This window comes from Enhydra lutris, unplaced genomic scaffold (genome assembly GCF_002288905.1).
Source record: "Enhydra lutris kenyoni isolate GAN:26980312 unplaced genomic scaffold, ASM228890v2 scaffoldscaffold12, whole genome shotgun sequence".
NCBI classification, from domain to species: Eukaryota; Metazoa; Chordata; class Mammalia; order Carnivora; family Mustelidae; genus Enhydra; species Enhydra lutris.
In genome coordinates, this window is record NW_019154096.1 from 63,646,124 (window position 1) to 63,665,285 (window position 19,162).

Here is a 19,162-nt window from a genome sequence, read left to right on the forward strand (position 1 = left end):
AACAGCCAGACGATCACATTGGAAAGATGCTCCTCATACAGAGAGGCAGGCAAATTTCCCTCGAAGAACCAAAGGCTGAAAGACGTTCATAGAAGATCCTTCTCTAAGAAATGCCCTTGGATAGTCATCACCTTGGCTGTTGGCAGTGCAGGTGGGCTGCAGGGCCTGGCAGTGTGAGGAGGGTCTCCAGGCACACAGAAGCTTCCTGCCCTTGATGAACACTGGCAGGAAGGAGAAGGGCGAGCAGTGGGATCTCTGTTGGTTCTCCCCTGCCCAGGACTTGGGTTGCTCCAGGAGCAGAGTCCATGGCTGGGTAGGAGCAAGAATTGTTTATGCCTGTGCTGTGCACAGACATGGAGAACCTGGACCATCTCTAGAAAGCGTGGGAAAATCGGGGTCTGGGTACACAAGCACATAGAGAAAGACCACATTTCTAAGCCAGGGTTTGCTAGGAGGGGCACCTGTGCTTCTTAGGGGGTTTTGAGGTCATTATAACCTCTCACTCTCAGCATCTTGGAACCTTTAAGAAATAATGATTAATGCCTTCCCTCCTGCTCTAGGTATTTACAGTGTGCCCTCGGGCTACCTAGAGAGGAGTTTGCTCCGGATGACAGTCAGCCGGAAGCCTCGCTCTTGCTGAACCCTGTGCTGCAGGCTGTTGTCTACACTGCAGTCCGAACCCGCTCTGGACCCGGAACTCATCATTTATCCTTCTTCCTTTTCCCTGTTCAGATGAAAGTTTCATTAGGAAACGGAAGCCACGAATATCACTGGAATTTAAAGAAACAACTGGGATTTTTGCGAGGGGGGACAAAGGGAAGCTGACTCCAGTCTGGTCCTGAGTGATTCGATCAACATAGATTTTGGTCTTTCCTCAAGGACAGATGAGGGCTCAAAGTTGCTGTGGATTCCTGGAGGGACCAAGCCTCTAATATTCACACTCTGGACCTAGAAGTCTCTTTGGATCCTTCACCTCCTCTATCCCATGATGCTTTTGGCCAGAAGCAGGTGCGTCAGCCCACACTTAGATAAGTTACATGGGGAACAATGTTGTTGTCCTTTCCTGAAATTTCATCTGCTCTGTCCCTTGATGTAAACACCTTGTGAGACCGCTCCATGCTGGTTGACATTGTCTTTGCCTCAGTGTAAAGTGCCCATGTTTTTCTGGAAGGCTCTTGGATATGCATGATATTTCTGAACATAACAGTGGGCTTGGGCCAGTGAGGAGGCTTTGTAAGAAAGGATGGGGTCACTGAAGCTATTTAAAAAAAAGAGAGAGAAAGACAAGAAAACCTCAGGCATTTTAATATGTTAAATACAGACCCAATTATTAATTCTAAAGACTTGTACAAACCAACCTCGTTGAAACTTTTTTCACCTTTTTCTGCCTTTTCCCCCCTTCTCAGAAACATTTAGACCTACCCTATGGCAATGACTATAGGGAAGTCTCTATCCTGTATATCAGGGTAGCACAAATAATTCAGCATAAAGCAGCCCAGTTCCTGTAGCCTGGCATTAGGATAAGTATATCTTAAGAAAGTTCTTATGCAGACTTGGCTTCAGGCAATAAAACGTCATAGATGTATAACTGTAGCAAGCGAAATTTCTAGGGAGCAAATTAGGCTGAAAACATCTTCTAGAGATGGCTAGAAAGGAATCGTACACCACCCCAAAATAAGGCAAGTTATGCAGTAAATGTTTCATTTATTGGCCTTCTTCCATTACTATTAGGGTTAAAAGACATACATATTGTCAATAAGAAAGGTATATTTATGGAGGACTGGTGTCTTTCGAAAGGCGGCTCCTGTCACAGACGCCTGTGCGGTAGTGATCCGCTTATGAAGGCAGGTGATGAAACGCTGTACAAATGCATACATCTCCCCATTAACCCTTGGATCATCAGGCATTATTGTCACTTTATTACCCAGACCTGTCATTAGCTGAAGCAAGGTGATCAAGCCAGGCACTTCAGAAAAATGCCAGAACAGAGCAGTGCTCCTCAGGGTTTCAAGAAGTGGGGATGTGCCTTTCCATGTCCCTTGACAGAATCATTGGGGAAAAATAAAAGGATGCCTGTGAAGTGGGCCTTTTTTGCCTACCCCTTCCTCCTGCTAAAGCTGAAAACTCTCAGAGGTGTCCAATTTTTAGTGTTCCTATGTTGGCTCAGGGAGTAGCTTTCCTCAAGGTCCAAATAAGGAACCATCACCCACGCAGAATAAAAAGCAAACAGAAAATCTCACAGTGGAAGCAGGACTTCGGCTTCAAAACATTTCCCCATTTTATAGCTTCCTTATGTTTTCAGATTCTTTTTTTGGCTTCCCTCAGTCAGCACAGTCCCTGCATAGATAAGTCCAACACAGTGGGTACCGATCATCCATCTTGGAACCCAGGTCTTAAAGGAAACATCACACGGAATACATAACACACACACGCATACGTGTACACGTCACTGTCGAGTGTCATTGAGTGGAATCTGGCTGAGCGGTTGGGGGAGCTGAGTGTGGCAGTCAACATGTATTCTCCACTTCCGGTGAGTTTTTCCTAAATTCCAAAGCCAAACTTCCAACATGCTTTGTCCTCTTTGCTGGTGTGCTGGTGAACTTCTTAGCATAACTAGGGTGTGGGCTTAAACTATGGAATCATGCGCCCCCTGAGTGTTAAAGAAGGACCCGGGGAAATACCCAGTCCAACCGCCTCATCTGTGAGGTGAGACAGTTCTCAGAGGACAAAGGTAACAGTTGGCTTATTTCCGCCATCCCCGTCAAGCACATTCCCATTGGTTGGAGGGCACCTACCACTCCGCCATGGCTCCCCCATAGGGAACCAATGCCCGAAGAATGATTTATATCCACTGAAACCTCCTTGCCCACGCCCCAATAGGGATGAAAAGGAAGTATCCCTGAGAAAGGTGACCTGTTCACTTAATTTTCAAGGGAAAATGCAGATGACTCATATCAACACATGTCCACAGGGATTGAACGGAGGGACAGCTGACGGGGAGGAGAAAACAGAGGAGTGAAGAAAGCAAAAGGGCAGTGGATGAGGAGGAGAAGCAGGAAGGAAGAGAGGTTGAGGCACAGTCTCCTTAGAGTTTGGGACCTCGGCTGGCCCCAGGAATGGGCACCAAAGAAAGAGGTCATAGCTTCTCCACCACCCTGCTCCCCTCCCAATCTGCAAAACCCCTTGGCTCAGGCCAAAGTCAGAACTGGTCTGGTTTCCTCCCTGTGTTCTTCGAACCCCCTACTACTGGGGCAGAACTCATGGTCTTGTAAACCAGGAGTCATCTAGAGAGAGAAGTTGCCTCCACACCTGGACACAAGCCAACTGTTGTTTAAAATTCCACACCGAATCTATAAAGTACATGTCCACATTGCGAGCCAACCTGACTTTTTAAGAAATGTATTATATTCCCCTGCTTTTTGCCATTTGCAATTCCACACCCTCTTCCTCCCCCACCTCCCACCCAGGCATCGCCTGAAGCCCTTCCGGATACTTGGGGGTTACTGACCCTCTGAGATCTTGCGGGTCTCCCCAAGCAATGAAATTAAATGTGGCACATGTGCTATCATGGAATAACTTTTAGTTACTTAATTAAATCAGAGATTTAAAGGAGGAAAGATTCAAGAGTTTCCTTTGAATGAGAAATATGAGGGTATGCCAAAGTGGATAAGGTTACTAATCATTGGAAGAAAGCCGTTAGTATTTACATATGCTAAAAATGCAGGCCAGGACGTTAAAAACAACAAGTACATGCTTTAAAATTTCCATTCAGTGTATTTATGAGCTTTTCTTATCCAGGTAGTCCTATAGAGGACATAGAAGACCTCACTATCCAACTTAATTCAGATCAGGGTTAGATTAAAAAAATAAAACTGCACAGGACAAAGAAATTGCCATAAAATTGAGTTACTATGAATGTGTTCCAGTTTAAGTAAATAAGCCCTTAAAACAGGCTTTAGGAAAGTCTATGCTGTACACAGACGGACTCGGGCACACTAGGTGTCACACAGGTGACAATTAGCAAGTGTGAAAAGCTATGGTCATTCGCTAAATGTGTAAATCTAAAGGCAACCAAGTGAAAAGACCTACGAAAAGGAAACTGTTAAATCCATTTGTACATGGATTTAACAGTGAAGCATTTCATTCTTCATGTTTTTACTTGGTGTCTTAAAATAATCCCCTTTCTGTCTCCACTCTCCCTCTTAGAAACTGTGCCCGCCTTATTTATTTATGAAGTCTGAAGGTTAGTCCTACCTGCTGAGACTAATTAGCCCTGTGCTTTGTATCCTATGCAATCCTGTCTGATTAAATGTACACATTTGTTTTACTTCTTTTCTGGCTCCTTCTCACTCTACTTCTGATTTTCTGATTAATATTAAAGTTGGGAGTTACAGTGATTCTCCTCCATAGGCCCCCCCACCCCCATTTTATTTTGCCTGCATCTTTACTCTTTAGTGTGCTAATGTGGTTGTGAATTTTTCCCAGTGCAGGGGAATTCACTGGCCTTGTCAATCTTGGTATCATTATTTTTAGTAGACTTCTTTCTGAGACCTTAGCCTATAAAACAGTTTTGCTGAAACCCAAACTCTCTAAATATTACATGGCAAATTTGCTTTCTTTTAGAAACCTTAGGTGCTGATGGGCCAGTTGGAACGGATGTGAGTTTTTTTAGGAATTGGTGGGATAATTTAGTATATCATGGACTGCAGACCAACACTGTTCCTAACAGATAATTTGCTAATTCCTATTGATTTCTTTTTTTTTGGTTCCCCCCCCCTTTCATGTTACAGTTTCCGGTCCACTTCTCATCGGATATTTGCAAGAAAATGAGTGCTCCTGCTCCAACATCCAGGAAGACTATGTTTTGGGAGAGTCAGACCTTTTCCTCTTTAACATAATTCTGTTCCCCATTTTGTAGCAAATCTGCTCCCCAGGCGAGTGCCTAAAAACAACAATACCTGCCTCAAACCCCAGGTTTTCCACCTCCTCCCAGAGCTCTTTCAGCATCAGCAGTGGTTAGCAATTTCCTGCCAGAGCCATCTACATCTTGATTATTTGGCCGGTCTTTTGGGGATTTCATTTCACACCCCCTTGGAGAAAGACTCCAGCACCACTGATCCCAGGGGTTGGTGAACTTTCAGTTTTATTTTCCCTGGCGGTGTTAACGCCCAAACTTTTCACCTCCAAAGGCAGAAAGGACTTTGAATCCCAGCTCATTTCTTACCACCTCCAACGTCAGTTACCAAAGGAGGGGGGGGGGGAATGAACACTTTACATTGAAAAGAACCACGTATTTTCCCTTAAGGATATTTTTAATGCCCCTGACTAACACTACAGTATTTGATTGTTTTTTGGACAAAAAGTCATCTTGGTATATTTATTCTAGTGAGACTTAAGATTTAATGAAATGACTCACTATTAATAAACAAAAAGGGGAGGGAAGACCTCGTGGGCTAATAGTTTCTTTCACTGCAGATGACCAGGAACTTTGCCCAGCTCCCCACTTCCCCAAGCTCTCTGAAAGTGGAGGGTTGATCTTTCTTTTTGACCACTTCTGTTAGATCCCCGCCCAAGGGTGGCTGATTTCCCTGCTGGATTAGCCACTCAGCGACACCCCACCCCCCAACCCCTTCCCTACAGTACTCTCCTCCTTTTCCCCTTCCTTAAGACTGATTTCTAATATTTCCAAAGGGCACTTTTTCTGGGCCTCTCCCCATCCCCGCCCCCCAAGTGGGCTTTCCTTCCGCCTTCCTCGGCTCGGATTCCTGACTCGGTCGCCACCCCCTTCCCCTCCTCTCCCACTCCGCATTGTCCTTCCGAAGCCGCCCCCCTCCCGGAGCGAGTCCTGTACCCTCGCCCAGACTCGCGGGCTCGCACCCACTCAGCGCAGGCCTTTCCCCCTGCACACTCCTCCCTCCGACTCTCCACCCCCCCTCCTCCCCCGCCCCTCTCCTCCTCCTCCTCCTCTCCCTCCTCCCTCTCCCGGCGCCCGAAAGGATCATTGTTAGCCGCCCCCGCCCCGCCCACCCCGGCTGTTTATTTATGCACACGTCACCGGGCCGGCCCCGCCCCCCGGCATCTCATTAAGCGAGTGTGTTCCTCTCGCCCTGTCAATAATCTCCGCTCCCAGACTACTCCGTTCCTCCGGATTTCGATCCCCCTTTTTCTATCTGTCAATCAGCGCCGCCTTTGAACTGAAAAGCTCTCAGTCTAACTTCAACTCACTCAAATCCGAGCGGCACGAGCTCCTCCTGTATCTTCGGCTTCCCCCCCCTTTGCTCTTTATATCTGACTTCTTGTTGTTGTTGGTGTGTTTTTTTTTTACCCCCCTTTTTTATTTATTATTTTTTTTGCACATTGATCGGATCCTTGGGAACGAGAGAAAAAAGAAACCCAAACTCACGCGTGCAGAAGATCTCCCCCCCTTTCCCCTCCCCTTCTCCCTCTTTCCCCTCCCCAGGAGAAAAAGACCCCAAAGCAGAAAAAAAAGTTCACCTTGGACTCGTCTTTTTCTTGTAACATTTTTTGGGGGGGGGGTCAAAACTTTTTGGGGTTTTTTTTTTTTTTTGGCTTTTCTTCCTCCTTCATTTTTCTTCCAAAATTGCTGCTGGTGGGTGAAAAAAATGCCGCAGCTGAACGGCGGTGGAGGAGATGACCTAGGCGCCAACGACGAACTGATTTCCTTCAAAGACGAGGGCGAGCAGGAGGAGAAGAGCTCCGAAAACTCCTCGGCAGAGAGGGATTTAGCTGATGTCAAATCGTCTCTAGTCAATGAATCAGAAACAAATCAAAACAGCTCCTCCGATTCCGAGGTAGGAAAAGCCCCTCGGGCTGGTGGGGTCTTGAGTCTATTTCCTGGGCTTGGCAAACGGTGCCGAGAAGGGAGGAATCGGGGCCGGGGGCGCCGCGGGGCCGGGCGGACGGCGTGTGCGCGCGGTGCCACCATTGCAGAAACTTGTAACCCTGTTTTCTCTCCCCCCACCAAAACCCCTCCACCCCGCTGATCCTTTTTCTCCCCCTTCTGCCCCCTCTGCGTGGCGTTTGCCCCTCGCCCTCCCCACCTCCACCCCTCCGGGAAGGCGGAAAGACGGCCTCCGCCTCGCTCCGAAAGTTTCCGAGATAAATCCCGGGAAAGTTTGGAAGAAGGTGAGTACGCCCCGCGCGCCCCGCAACCGCCCGGAGCCGCCCCCCGGGCCCGCCGCCCCGCGCGCCCCGGCCCCGCGCCCCGCTCGGCCCGGCCGCGCGCCGGCCCTGCCGGGGCGCCCGGCTACTTGGGGCACTTTCTAAAAAGTTTCTCTTCGCTCTCTCCCGCTCGGCGCGGCCGCCGCCGTCCCCTCGCCGCCCCGCCATGTTAGCGGCCAAGAGGCAAGATGGAGGGCTCTTTAAGGGGCCACCGTATCCCGGCTACCCCTTCATCATGATCCCCGACCTGACGAGCCCCTACCTCCCCAACGGATCGCTCTCGCCCACCGCCCGAACCGTAAGTGCCTCCTCGCCCGGCCCCCGCCCGCTGCCCCCCCCCCCCGCCCCGCCTGCGGCCCCTGCCCTGCCCCCTCCCCCCCCCCCCCCCCCCTCCCTGGTTCCCTCCCTCCCCGCCTCCCCCTCCCCGCCTCCTCCCCTCCCCGCCTCCCCTCCCCCGCTCGCGGCCCAGGCAGCCCGAAACTCTCCAAACTTTTCTGCCTTTTGTGGACTGGATTTGTTTGCACTTCGCCATGTTCTTGCTTTCAGTTTGCTGCCTCGTGATGTTGGGGAGATCTTTCTTTCCAAGCAGGGCTTTGTTGGGTTGGGGGAAAAGAGAAGAATTTTTTTTTTTTTTTTTTTTTTTTTTTTTTGCGCTCTGATTCCCCCCTCCCCCTGTGGTGGTGTTGTTTGTTTCACCCTGGGAAGACGACTGTGTGGCTCTTTCTTTTCGCTCGCTCTCTCTCCCTCTCTCTTCCTTCCCTCTTCTGTGGCGTCTTGGGTTTTCCCCGGTTAACCCCTTGGCTGCCGCTGCCGGGTCCCGAGTGACTGTGCTGCGTCCGACGCGCGGGGTAGAGAGTGGATTTTCCTGCAGGCGTTGGACTGGAGAAGTAGCGAGCGCGCGGAGCCCGGGGCCCTGGAGAAGCGCCTTGGCTTTCTCTTTCGGCTGGTTATTTATTTAGCTTTCTGAAAGTGGCGATCGCTGGCTCTCAGTCCCCCTCCCCCTTTCCTCTGGAAGGTCACGCTTCCCAGACTGTTCCCACTGCAAACTTGGGGGCTCTGGGCTGGCTTTTCTTTGGCAACCCCGCAGGGCCGCGAGCGCCCTGGGCGCGGAGGCGGGCTCGGCTGCGGGGCGCGCTGGCTGCGGGCTCTCCCCGGCCGCGCGGAGTCGGGAGGCCCCTGTGACCGGGTTCTTGGTTTGTGTACAGCCGGGATGGCCTCTTCTGAGCGGATTCGATGTATTTCTAGGGAATTTTGGTGCCTTGGGGCTCGTAGCCCAGTCTGCGTTCGCCAGCTTCCGAGAAGGCCCTCAGTGGGCCCTCGGTGGGGGGGATCAGAGACCAGGGTTTGCCGGCCCAAGGGTATGTAGAAGGTGAGGGAGGCCAAGGGCGCCTCTCCTAAAAGGGAGTGGGCTGCTTCTCGCCGGCCACCCAACTTTGGGGGCCCCAGGGTGCCGGGTGCCGGCTTCGTGGGTGCTTCCCGCAGCGTGCGTTCCGCGCCCGCCCCTGACATTTGTATTAATAAGACTCATCCCCTTCTCCTGCCGGCCTCTGCCCCCTGCCCTCGCCCTGAACCCCTCCCTCCACCCCCCACCCCAATCCCACCTTCTTGTAAAAAGCCTGGATCGCCAATCTGTAGAGACAGCCTTTGGACGTTTGTGCCGGGTTTTCCGGGATTGTCATTTTGCACCTTTTCTGGTTTGGTCCCCTTACTCCTTATTTACACACACTACTTTTGTTTTCTCTTTTTCGGTAACTCGAGATAGCAATTTGAAATAATGTACCCAGTGTTCAGCAGCCGTGGATTCGGTTCTAATGGCCGAGGGCTGGCCGGTCGGGAGGCGATCCGATCTACAAGTGTTTCTAAGCATTAAAATATTAACTATCAGGTTTTACTTGTTTTTTGGGCCCTGGCAAAAAGGGCAAGGGCATGCCAGACCGGTCACTTTTTGTGGCTAGGAGAGAAATAATTATCCCCCCTCCCTCGCTCCCTGTACCCAGGCTTCTGCACGCTTGGGAAGCTGGTAGAGCGTTTCAGCCCGACCTCCTCCTGCGGGGCCAGCTCCGCCAGGCTGCGGGGGCCTGGCTGTGGGGTTGCAGCTGTAGGGGTAGCACAGACCGGTTACGTTGTATTTTTCTTGGGAGCTCGTGGGCATCTTAAACCGGGAGCATTCCGCTCAGAATCAGAGAGGGTTTGTGTAGTGACCAACCCCACCAAGCCACATTCCAAAGTAACCCTGAGAATTTCTTACTCTCCTCCCCTCCCCCTTCGATGGATTCCTCTCCGGTATTATTTAAAAATCCACTTAGCCATCCGAAAGGCCATCTGAATATTGAGCTTTGATGGCGGGCTTCTTGGCCTTCTTGACTCTTTTCAAACTCCCAGCCTGACCGCTGGCGATCTTGCCCCACGGCCGCCTAACAACTTGAACAGTTGTGTTGTGCTGTAATTAGGAAACAGGGAAATGGTTAAAGGCAAGTAAATGATTTCCCGGTGGGAAAAGGAAGGCTCCCAACCCTTGGGTCTCCTTTGTGGGCATTATAGGAATAGACCGCTCCAGCTATTTTAATTGTGGACGTAGCGGGTGGCCTTGTGCTCTGACATCAGATGGAGTATGAGAGGACATTTCTGAACTCAGTAGGCAGTTTTGAGATTTGCATGTCAAACACCAACAGACATCTTTGTGTGTGCTGCTGCCCCTTCCTCCTTCCCCTTGGTTACCTGGGTGAGAGCCTGTGCTCCAAAATTAAAGTTATTTATTTAGGCCAGTAAGCAGAGCAGTAGAAATGGGGACGAGAGGCTGTTGCGTGTCACTTCTGACGTCTTCGATCAGAGGGCCAGCTTGCAATTTCAGATTTGATAACCGCTACGGAGGGCATCTGTAGGCAAGATAGGGGTCTTTTCATGCTCCCCTGAAATTCTTAGTGCTTCATAGAGTGGGTTTTCGAGAGCAAGGTGTAAAGACCAGCTAGCTGGATGCTTCCTTTTCCCGACCCTCCTTGGTGGTGGTGTTTTTGCTGCGGTTTCTGTTCCTTGTTAGTGTACCTGTAAGCAGCTGCGTCCTTTAAAAAAGCAAACTCTTTGGATCCCTGATTCCTGCTTTTCTGTTTAAGAATGTAAAGATTTAAGGAGTATCGTTAAATCAGCTATGATGAATAAAACATTATCTCAAGAATAATGCTTTAATTGCGGAAGACGCCATAAAGCTCGATAGTAATAATTTTATTTTAAAACGACAAAGCCTTCTGCGTAACATTAATTTAGTCTTTGATACAGTAATAGGAAGGGCTTTTAAAAAGACAGATTCGAATACAAAACTGCATTAAGGAGAGAGGTCTGGTTAAGTAGATGGTAAGTGATAGAAGAGCAAATATTAGAACTGTGGTAACATTTGTATATTAAAGATAAGAGTGTTGTTACCATATTGAAGGTGATAGGAAAAAGTAAGTTTCACGTTTCTTTTTCCCCCTTGCCAAACGAGGAGTAGGAACAGGGTGGTCGGGATTCTAGTTAGGTCTGAGATTTCTTTTTAAGACTTGATTATCACAGCTCTCGCATCTTCTTACAGCCCAAAGTTAGTTGGTTTTTTTTAACTGAGCTGTTGGCTACTAGGTTGAACAAATAAATAAGCAGCATCTTGAATTCATTTTTGAACTTGGAATCCAGCATTTAAAAGAAACCAAGAGGGGCCTATTCATTGGGGTTTTATTAAGCGGGGCAAACATCTTCTCTTTCTGGCTTGTGAAAAATGGATGTTTTTTCCTCTCACTCAAACAACATAATCCTTTCTAATACAAAAGATTTAGACCTCGAGAGTGTGAAGGGTTAATGGTGGTCCTTCCCTGGTTGTCCTCTCACCCCCCACCTTCACCCCTGATTGTTTTGACAACACTTTTCAAAGTGTGACATTCCAAGCCCCTACATAACAATGTAATATTACTGTAATTACACAGGTCATTACATTTTAAATAGAGAACAATAAAATGCTTATCGCCCTGAAAAAGAACAGGTGTTCTTGCCCTTCTTTGGTATTTATGCTAATTGTTTTTCATCTCCTTCAGAAATATTTATGGCGAACATGTTTAGATTCCAATCTCAATGCAACAGCATTAATTCTGTGCTAATCTTTATAGGTTGGGGTTTAATGTCTGCAGTATGGATTATGGGCTCAACATGCACCCAATAAGTCATATTTTAATGATTATAAATTTAATACGCCAGCGCTTTGCAGTTTGTTGAAATTAAAGCTTTCTGAACCCCCCCAAATAAGCTATTAGGCAGCTGGGGGCCCAAAGTGCTTATTTGGAAGCAGTGTTTTTGGAAACTTTGGACTGCTTAAGGGAAGTAGCTTTTACTGATGCCCCCTATCTGATTGAGAAAAGATTTGGAGGCAAACAATCCCGGTTCTGGCTAGGAGTTTTCCACCTTGATTTTAATTTTACTGATACGGATTTCATTTAGAGTCACTGCTGGAAGCTAGTCAGCTTTCTGTTTCTTAGCAAGCTGTGAAAAAGTTACAGGAAGGTTTCCGGGGGCTGGCAGATCCAGAATGCTTTTCTGTTAGCAGCCCAGGATAACTGCAGTTCTGCGCGCCATTAAAAAAATATTTGCTTTAGAAAACTAGCATTTTAATAGTTGCACCAGAGGCTGTGCTTTCAAAGATTACAGTAGAAGCCTTTGCAGGTTTTGAATGCCTCCTCACATCCCACGAGGTGCCTGTGTGCCTGCAGAAAGTGCCCAGATTTTCCTTGGTTGAGAAGCCCGGGTGCAACTTCTCTTACACACGCACAGTGGGTAAATGAGAAGGTATCTAAGAGGATTTTACATTTTGTCAGATGTTTCCCAACAGGGGCCCCCAAATCACATTAAAAATGCACTGTAGAGAAAGGACAGCTGCAAATTTTTGTGTGGACGCGTGTTTCTGGACCATGACTAAAACTCCGAGGACCTTTTCCCCAGCTGTCTGGAAGTTATGTGGAAGTTGGTTTATTGGCAGTTAAGTATGAGACAACCTGGATTTAGCAGAGGCTCTCTCCTGCACAGGAAGTAGATGACATTATACTGGGGGAAGGGAAGAGGCTGCAGGCAAGGAGAGATTTACTCCTTTTTTGTTTTGTTTTTTGTTTTTTTTAAACCATGGCATTGCCAAATAAATAAGCACTTTCCAAAGAAGTAGGTGTAAGCTTTTTAGTCTTGGTATGTGGAATTAGATAGCATCTTTAATCACATTTATAATTGTTCTAAGGTGACACATTTCAGAAGTTTTGAAGGGAGGGGTGAATCAGATTCTTGGATTCTTTTTGAAGGGGTGTGGAGCGTGGGCATCTGAGTTTCTTCTGGAGTGAATATTGGCAACTGTGTAAGTAAATCTTCAACTCTGACTTATAATTGAGCACATTTGTGAAGGAAATGGTTAATTTTACAACCAAAGGCAAACTTGCACCTCGACAGGTCTGCTGAAAGAAATGTGCCCTAGTCCTTTGCTGGCAAGCGCCACCGGGTCATAAATCCACAGGCTTTATTTACCGCCCATAACACTTATGAATGTTAAGATATTTGACGCCACGTTGGCCTTATAATATTCAAGGTCCGCAGACATTGGCAGTAGCTCAAATTTCTCTCACTAATTATAAGCAATGAGATGGGGGTTGGAGTGTTGGGGGGAGCCCATCTCAAAAGCCGCCCTCCCCCCTTCCGTGACCCCCACCTCTACAATCTGAGCTTACTGAGACAGACACCCTCTCCTTTGGCAGCTGACTTGTACTTTTCCTCTAGGCTATTGTTATACACATTTATAAAGAGCACTTTCAGGGATGGAAATTCAGTGGGGGCTTTGCACAAATGCCTTTTTCAAAAGCAGAGTTGCTCTAGCTGTTTGCATCTTTCTCCTTGTCTTCTGGCTTCTCCTTTTTTTTTTTTTTTTCCTTTCCTTTTCTTTCTTTCCCTTTCTTTCTTCTTCTTCTTTTTTTCTTTTTGGACCGTGTTGCCTATATTGTGCATATTTCCCAGAATACCTAAAGAAACCCGATACGAGAACCTTCTCTTTAATTTATATGATGTTCCACTGAGCTGGAAGGGCAGAAACACATATTGCATAGTGCAGTAGTTTAAAAAAAAAAAAGTAGTTAAAAAAAAAAAAGTTAGGTGGGCGAGGAGAGTTGATTAAAGGAATTTAACGGATGAGGAAAAAAAAAAACCTTCCAGAATTCATTGGGGATGGCAAGGCCACTCATTTGGGAAAAGTACACTGTTATTTTGGTGGTGGTGGTGGGGCACAGAAAAGTAGCCAGGGAGGCAGCATAAATGCTTGATTAGGAAAGATTGGAAAAAATAGAAGAAGATGGGACAGACATTTGGGCTTTGGGGAATGGCTTGATTGGAATTGGGGACTGGAAGTTTCTTATGAGATATGGGAGTACCATGGTGGTGGGAGCGGGGGCTGCTGTTAAAAAACGATTGCTTTGCTCCACTTCTCACCTAAAGTGCTCTATCCAGCAACAGATATGTTTCCTGTCAGTTATTTGTGTGAGGGCCTGGGGCTGGGGCGTCTGTGGTGGAGACCCCGAAGAGAGAGAGAAGGCCAATCATCCTGCCGATTTTAATTTATTTTTTAAAAAAGTGGGCTGTTCCGGTGTGTGTGTTACAAAGGGACCACATGGAAAAGGGGGAGTGGGATGGCGAGGTGCGTGGCTAAGTGTTGAGGGGGGGGCTGAAGGCTCTGTCATTTCTGGATGGATCCTTTCCTCCATCCAACCCAAACTTAAAGACTGAGGCTGAAAGGTTTTATTTTCTAATCAATGGAATGCAGAAACTTACTAGCCCTCAGGGACAGCTATGAATCCCTTAACAGCTCATTACAAAGATGGGGCAGTGGGATCCATGAACGGGTTATCAGCGGTAGTGTTCTTCAGTTTTCCCAGGATGGGTTTTTCTTCCTTAGGCACATCTGATTTCGGGCTGGTCATTCAGCCTGTTATGTTTTATCTTTTTTGTTGTTGTTGGGAAGTAGCCCCAAACAGTTCTGTTTATAGGGGTGGGCAGGGCTAAGGGCTATTATTAGTGGGGATCAGCTCTGAAGGAGTTAAAATTGCTTGCTAAAGTTTGGCATCATGAAAATAAATTTGAGGCCTGGTAGGCATTAGCAGGGCACAGCACATTTACAGAGCTTAATTAGTACGAACTGTAATTGTTCATGGTCTGCCAGAAGAAGTAATGTTCAGGAAAAGTGGAGTCCCTTCTCTTGCAGCCTTCAGTTTGAAACCGATAAATCACTTGCATATTTGTGTAGTGATTCAAATGGAGCTAGGACCTCTCCCATCCCAACATGTGGTAAATTGTAAAGTCAATGAATTGCAGATGTAGGCTTCGGTGAGATTCTCCCAGAAAATGCAGAATGAATGGGAAAGAATGATGCTATAAATATTTACTGAGAAGATAACTAGGGCCCTGCGTGCTGGGCCAATTATAATGTACTAAATATATTAGCAAAATGCTTAAAAAATTGGGGAGGATCTGTGTGGGTCTTCGGGTAGGTTGGTTTGTTTTGGAAAGTGAAATAAAAGGCGTGATGTTACTGTCTTGTCAGTTTTATTAAGCCCGAGTCACAATGGCAAACCCAGGGAAGGACACATGAAACACACATTAATGCAAATTAATTCGTTATGAGTTGCAGAGCTGTGACTGCTAAGTGGAGTAATGATAGGGCATCATTTTAAGAGTGTTAATGTAGCAACTTTTAATGAAAAATGCTGTGTTAGGAACATGTCTCAGCACCTTAGCCCACGTGTTTTTATATGCTAGAAATGCATTTCATACAAGAGCAGGAAACTTGATTCACTTCATACCCCCCTCCCCCTGTTTAAGAACTTTAATTATGTTTTGATGTTTAAAGAAAATCTTCTGGTTTTTCTTCAAAAATCAGCCCAGAAATGCCTATCACTGGAACCAAGTTCAACTTTTCTTTTCTTTCTTTCTTTTTTTTTTTTTGCATCAGATTGCAACACTGAGCAGAAAAACAATGGATGTAGCCACCCCCCCCATCCACCCCCCCAGAGACCTACATCTATAACTTTCTTGAAGTCATTTTTTTCCCTCCTTTTCTTTCGTGGAGGATTTTAGTCTCAGGCAATGTTGCAAGTCTTCTTTCCCCAAATGCGAGTAGGTGGATGTGTATGGAAGCTGTAAAAGTTAATGATCGTTCTCTGACTCATAGCTGATGGTTTCAGGTTGAGGAAAAGAAAAGAAAAATTAATGAGGGTAAATAGACCTTGGATGGAACATCGAGACAGTAGGAGAGATTGTTCCTGTGTCTAAAGGCATGCGTTTTGTTGGAGCAGAATTTCTGAAGGAGAATGCCAGGAAGTGAAAAGGGGATGCCTTTGTTAAGTTGTTGTTTTAGGATGGTACAAACGTTCAGTGTCGAGATCGGGGGAGGAATGTTTAAGCCGCTATGCCTACCAGTCAGTGCTGGTTTTGCTTTCCTTGCGGAAGTTAGAGGCTCCCTGGGCACTTTTGGGAAGGGCAGTCAGTAATCCAGAGTCCTGGTCGGAAGTTTATTTCCCATTATATAGAAGAGGTTTGTCGCATAGGACAAGGGGTGCTGTCTGGGTCCTGAACAATGACCGATGACCTAAGAAAGACTCTTAGATGTATGAACAGCAGCAAACGTATGCTGTCTTTTAGGGTAATGATGTGGGAATTAAACATCAGGCGGCTCCTGGTGGGAGCTACAGGGTAAAAGTGGACCCCAAATCCCCCAGGCCAAAACCTTTTAAAAGGGGAATAAATCTGGATTTTTTTTTTTCTTGAAATAAGAAAGAAAGCCAGGTGATTCATAAAACCGAAAATAAAGCATAGGCTCCACCTCTTCCCAATTTAGTGGAAAGAATAGGTCTAAAAATTTAGTCTTTATCGCACTGGAAGTTCACTTAGTGTTGGAAAAACCAGCACAGCGTTTAAATTACTTTCTATTTAGTCCCCTTTGCAGGGGAGACCTCGGTGGTTGTGAAAGTAGTTTTCCTTTTTCTCTCGTCTCCGGATATCTCTGATGTCTTGTATCTGAAACATCAAATTAAGAGCCAGTAGTAGTGATTAGAAATAAAACAAGAGACATCAAGATATGGTAATAATATGGGAAGGAGTTAATTGTCAATTGTTGGTTTTTTAATTGCTGGGGAATTGTGCAAGCCTGCGCCAAGCATCACCCCATCTTCGTGGTTCTTCCCCTGGACAAGTGAGGGCCAGATCATCTGGGGGTGTTCGGGTGGGTGGGTGGGCTTGGCCATTGTAGACAAGCACACAGGAAGGGAAGGTTTATTTTGTTGGAAGTTTCACGGGAAGAAATTAACTGGAAAGGGCCCTGGAGTTCTCATTTGGTGGCGTCCTGGGATGCCCCAGGGAGGCGCCATGACGGGGACATGGTACATGTCCATGGTGTAACAGCTACGCTTGCTGGTGGAGGAACCTCGTGACGGAAGGAAGTGACTCAGGCTGCAGCAGGTGACCAGGGGCAGGGCGGCCCCAGGGGTGGGGGCCTGTGGCAGCCTGGTTCTTGAACTCAGGTGAGCCTTGTGCTGGATCTCTCCACCTCCCTCCCCTCATCTTCCGGGGGGGGGGGTGGGGGGAAAGCCGCCATCTCTTGTCCTTGCCTTCCTTAGAGGTTTTTTACAGAGAGAGAAATAAATTCTTGCTCCAGTCCCGAGTGCCAAGTTTTTCTGGGTCCTTGTATTTTGTCTTTGTCTTAAAAAGCTAGACCATAACGAACAAGGCATCTTTGTGTTTTATGGAGAAGCAAAAAGCCTTAGAAAGTCTGTGCGTAAGAAACTAGTATTTGGGAAAAGAGGGGATGGAAACCCAAAGGAGAAACAAGAAAATTCGAAGTCTTTGTCGCTGTAGCTCTGGGAGGTTTAGCTCCAGGTGGGTCCCAAGACAGTGATTACTGGCTGGGAGCGAAGATCTGATTGGAGGTTGTGCTGTGTGTATTTCTGAGCTGGTCTGGGTGGTTCTGTGTGGCTGGACACCTGAGCAGGGAAGTCACATTACTTGGGGGTGTTAGGATGGGGTGTGTGTGTGTGTGTGTGTGTGTGTGTGTGTGTGTGTGTTAAATTAACTTTGTCCAGCTAGAGTCCTAAGGACCTCGCAGCTGCATTTTTACTCTTTTAATTGCAGCATTCTCTCTGGGATTGTGTTGTCTGGGTGGTGATTGGACGCGAGGATTAAGAATGGAACCGGACAAGTGAAAATTGAATTTGGATTAGCCACAGTTTCATTAATTTATTCATAAGACTGTGATTATATGAAATTTTGTTTCCACGACATATCCTGAGTTATCAGGTGTCCATTCAATTTTAATTGACAATCTGAGATTCCTGTGGTTACCCTGAGTACAGATTGCCTAGGGGCTCTGCAGGGTTTGTGGGAAGAAAAGCTTGGACAAGTTTCCATTAAGCTCTGAATCAGGCAGTTGGAAAAGAGGAGAATAAAACCCTGCTGAAAAGGGGGACACGTTGTTACTGTTGCCTCTTGACTTAGAAGGAGAACCCCACCCCTCCTCCCCAAGAGCCGCTCTCCAGCCAAGAATTCCAAACTCGTAGAGGAACCTGTCCCTAGCACAAAAGTTGTTTTAAGATGATGGGGAATTGTCACACAAATTAGCGCAATCACTGTTTCCTGACTGGCAGTTTTCACAGAAAGGGCAGGGGGGCAAAGCGTGCAATTTCATCTTTCTTTTTCTGCGATTCACTTCGGTGAACTGTTTCTGAGTGTGTTGGGGGCGGGGCCGGGTGGAGGGGGCATTATCTCCACTTGCTCTGGGTTCATCTTGTGTTGTTTTGGGGAGTGCGGTTCAATCACTGCACTTTGACAGGTAAGAGAAAAAAAATATTTTTTGGCCTCATCTGTATCGTGCCCCCTTTCAACCTTGATTAATATGTTTGGGGGCAGGCGGACTCATATGTAGACAATGTTTTGACTGTTTATCTGGAATAGATAAAATGATCTCAGAGCCCACTGTATGCCAAAGTGGGGACTTAGAGCCTTTCCCATGAGCAATAAAAACATAGACTTTTAAAATTTGATCACTTCTGTGTTGTGTTTATTTTGAGTTGGTTCAAAAGTTCTGTGAATTTCTTTGTTTTTTATTTTTTTCTTTCTTTTCTTTTCTTTTTTTTTTCCCCAAAACCTGTGTGGACTGAATGATTTTTCATGCAAGGACCAAGATAGAAAATGATTGGATCTGAAGGCCCCTTGCAAGCTAGGTTACACTTTGTCATGATAAGAGAGAAGTGTTCCGGCAGAGAAGTGTTCCGGACCGGAGCAGGAATAGCAGTAGGAGTAGCAGTGGTTTGGAATCTCACTGATGCCCATTGCCATGAGAGGAATGAGCAGCGATTTCCCAGGGCCATCTAATTCCTCCTCGTTTGTTCCTATATTGCAGATTGAAATGCATTTTCAGATACCGTTGAGATCCTTTAGTGATTGTTGTCTTGTTTTTAAGATAAACCGGCAGATGGTGTCTGTTTTGCCTATCTGTAGGATCCCAGGGCCAATGAGTATTTTTTGGGGAAAGGAGAACTTGGTGGGGAAGCTCAGCATTCTGTCCTGTTTGGGGACGCCTCACTCTTTGAGGAAGAGTCTGTAGGGTTGCAGGGCGAAAGGCCCAGGAGGGACATCACCTCGTTGTGCAGAGTCTGAGGGAGCCAGGGACCAGCATTCACCCAGGGGCCACTGATTGGGTGGTCCTTAGAACACTCCGTGGCTCTTTGGCCTGGCTGGCTCCCTTTTTGGGGAAGTGTGGATTCCTAGAGTGCAGGCTATAGAGGTGTTCTGGGGCTGATAGTTTAGTCATTGCAAGAGAATGTATTAAGGCTTCTGGTGACCCCTGAATTCTGCCTGCCACATTTGTTTTCCCCAAAACAGAATTGTGTTTAGGAGCAAGAGTCCCCTGGTTAGAATGGTGGGGAGCATGTACCTGTTGTAGTCTCGT

At 46.9% G+C, this 19,162-nt stretch overlaps 1 protein-coding gene across 20 annotated transcripts in view; it reads left to right on the forward strand.

Annotated features, from left to right (window-relative positions):
- The first annotated feature begins 6,575 nt into the window (after positions 1–6,575).
- The window catches only part of LOC111145217 (transcription factor 7 like 2), a 195,614-nt gene continuing 183,027 nt past the window's right edge, over positions 6,576–19,162 (forward strand). For 8 of the 20 annotated variants that reach the window (XM_022499966.1, XM_022499958.1, XM_022499960.1 and 5 more), the window contains exons 1-3: positions 6,576–6,812; positions 7,080–7,146; positions 7,356–7,480. In XM_022499966.1, coding sequence (XP_022355674.1) covers positions 6,624–6,812; positions 7,080–7,146; positions 7,356–7,480 — 381 coding nt within the window. In that variant the 5' untranslated portion in view covers positions 6,576–6,623. The remainder of the gene's footprint in view (positions 6,813–7,079; positions 7,147–7,355; positions 7,481–19,162) is intronic. The other 12 variants (XM_022499956.1, XM_022499957.1, XM_022499967.1 and 9 more) reach the window with 2 other exon arrangements.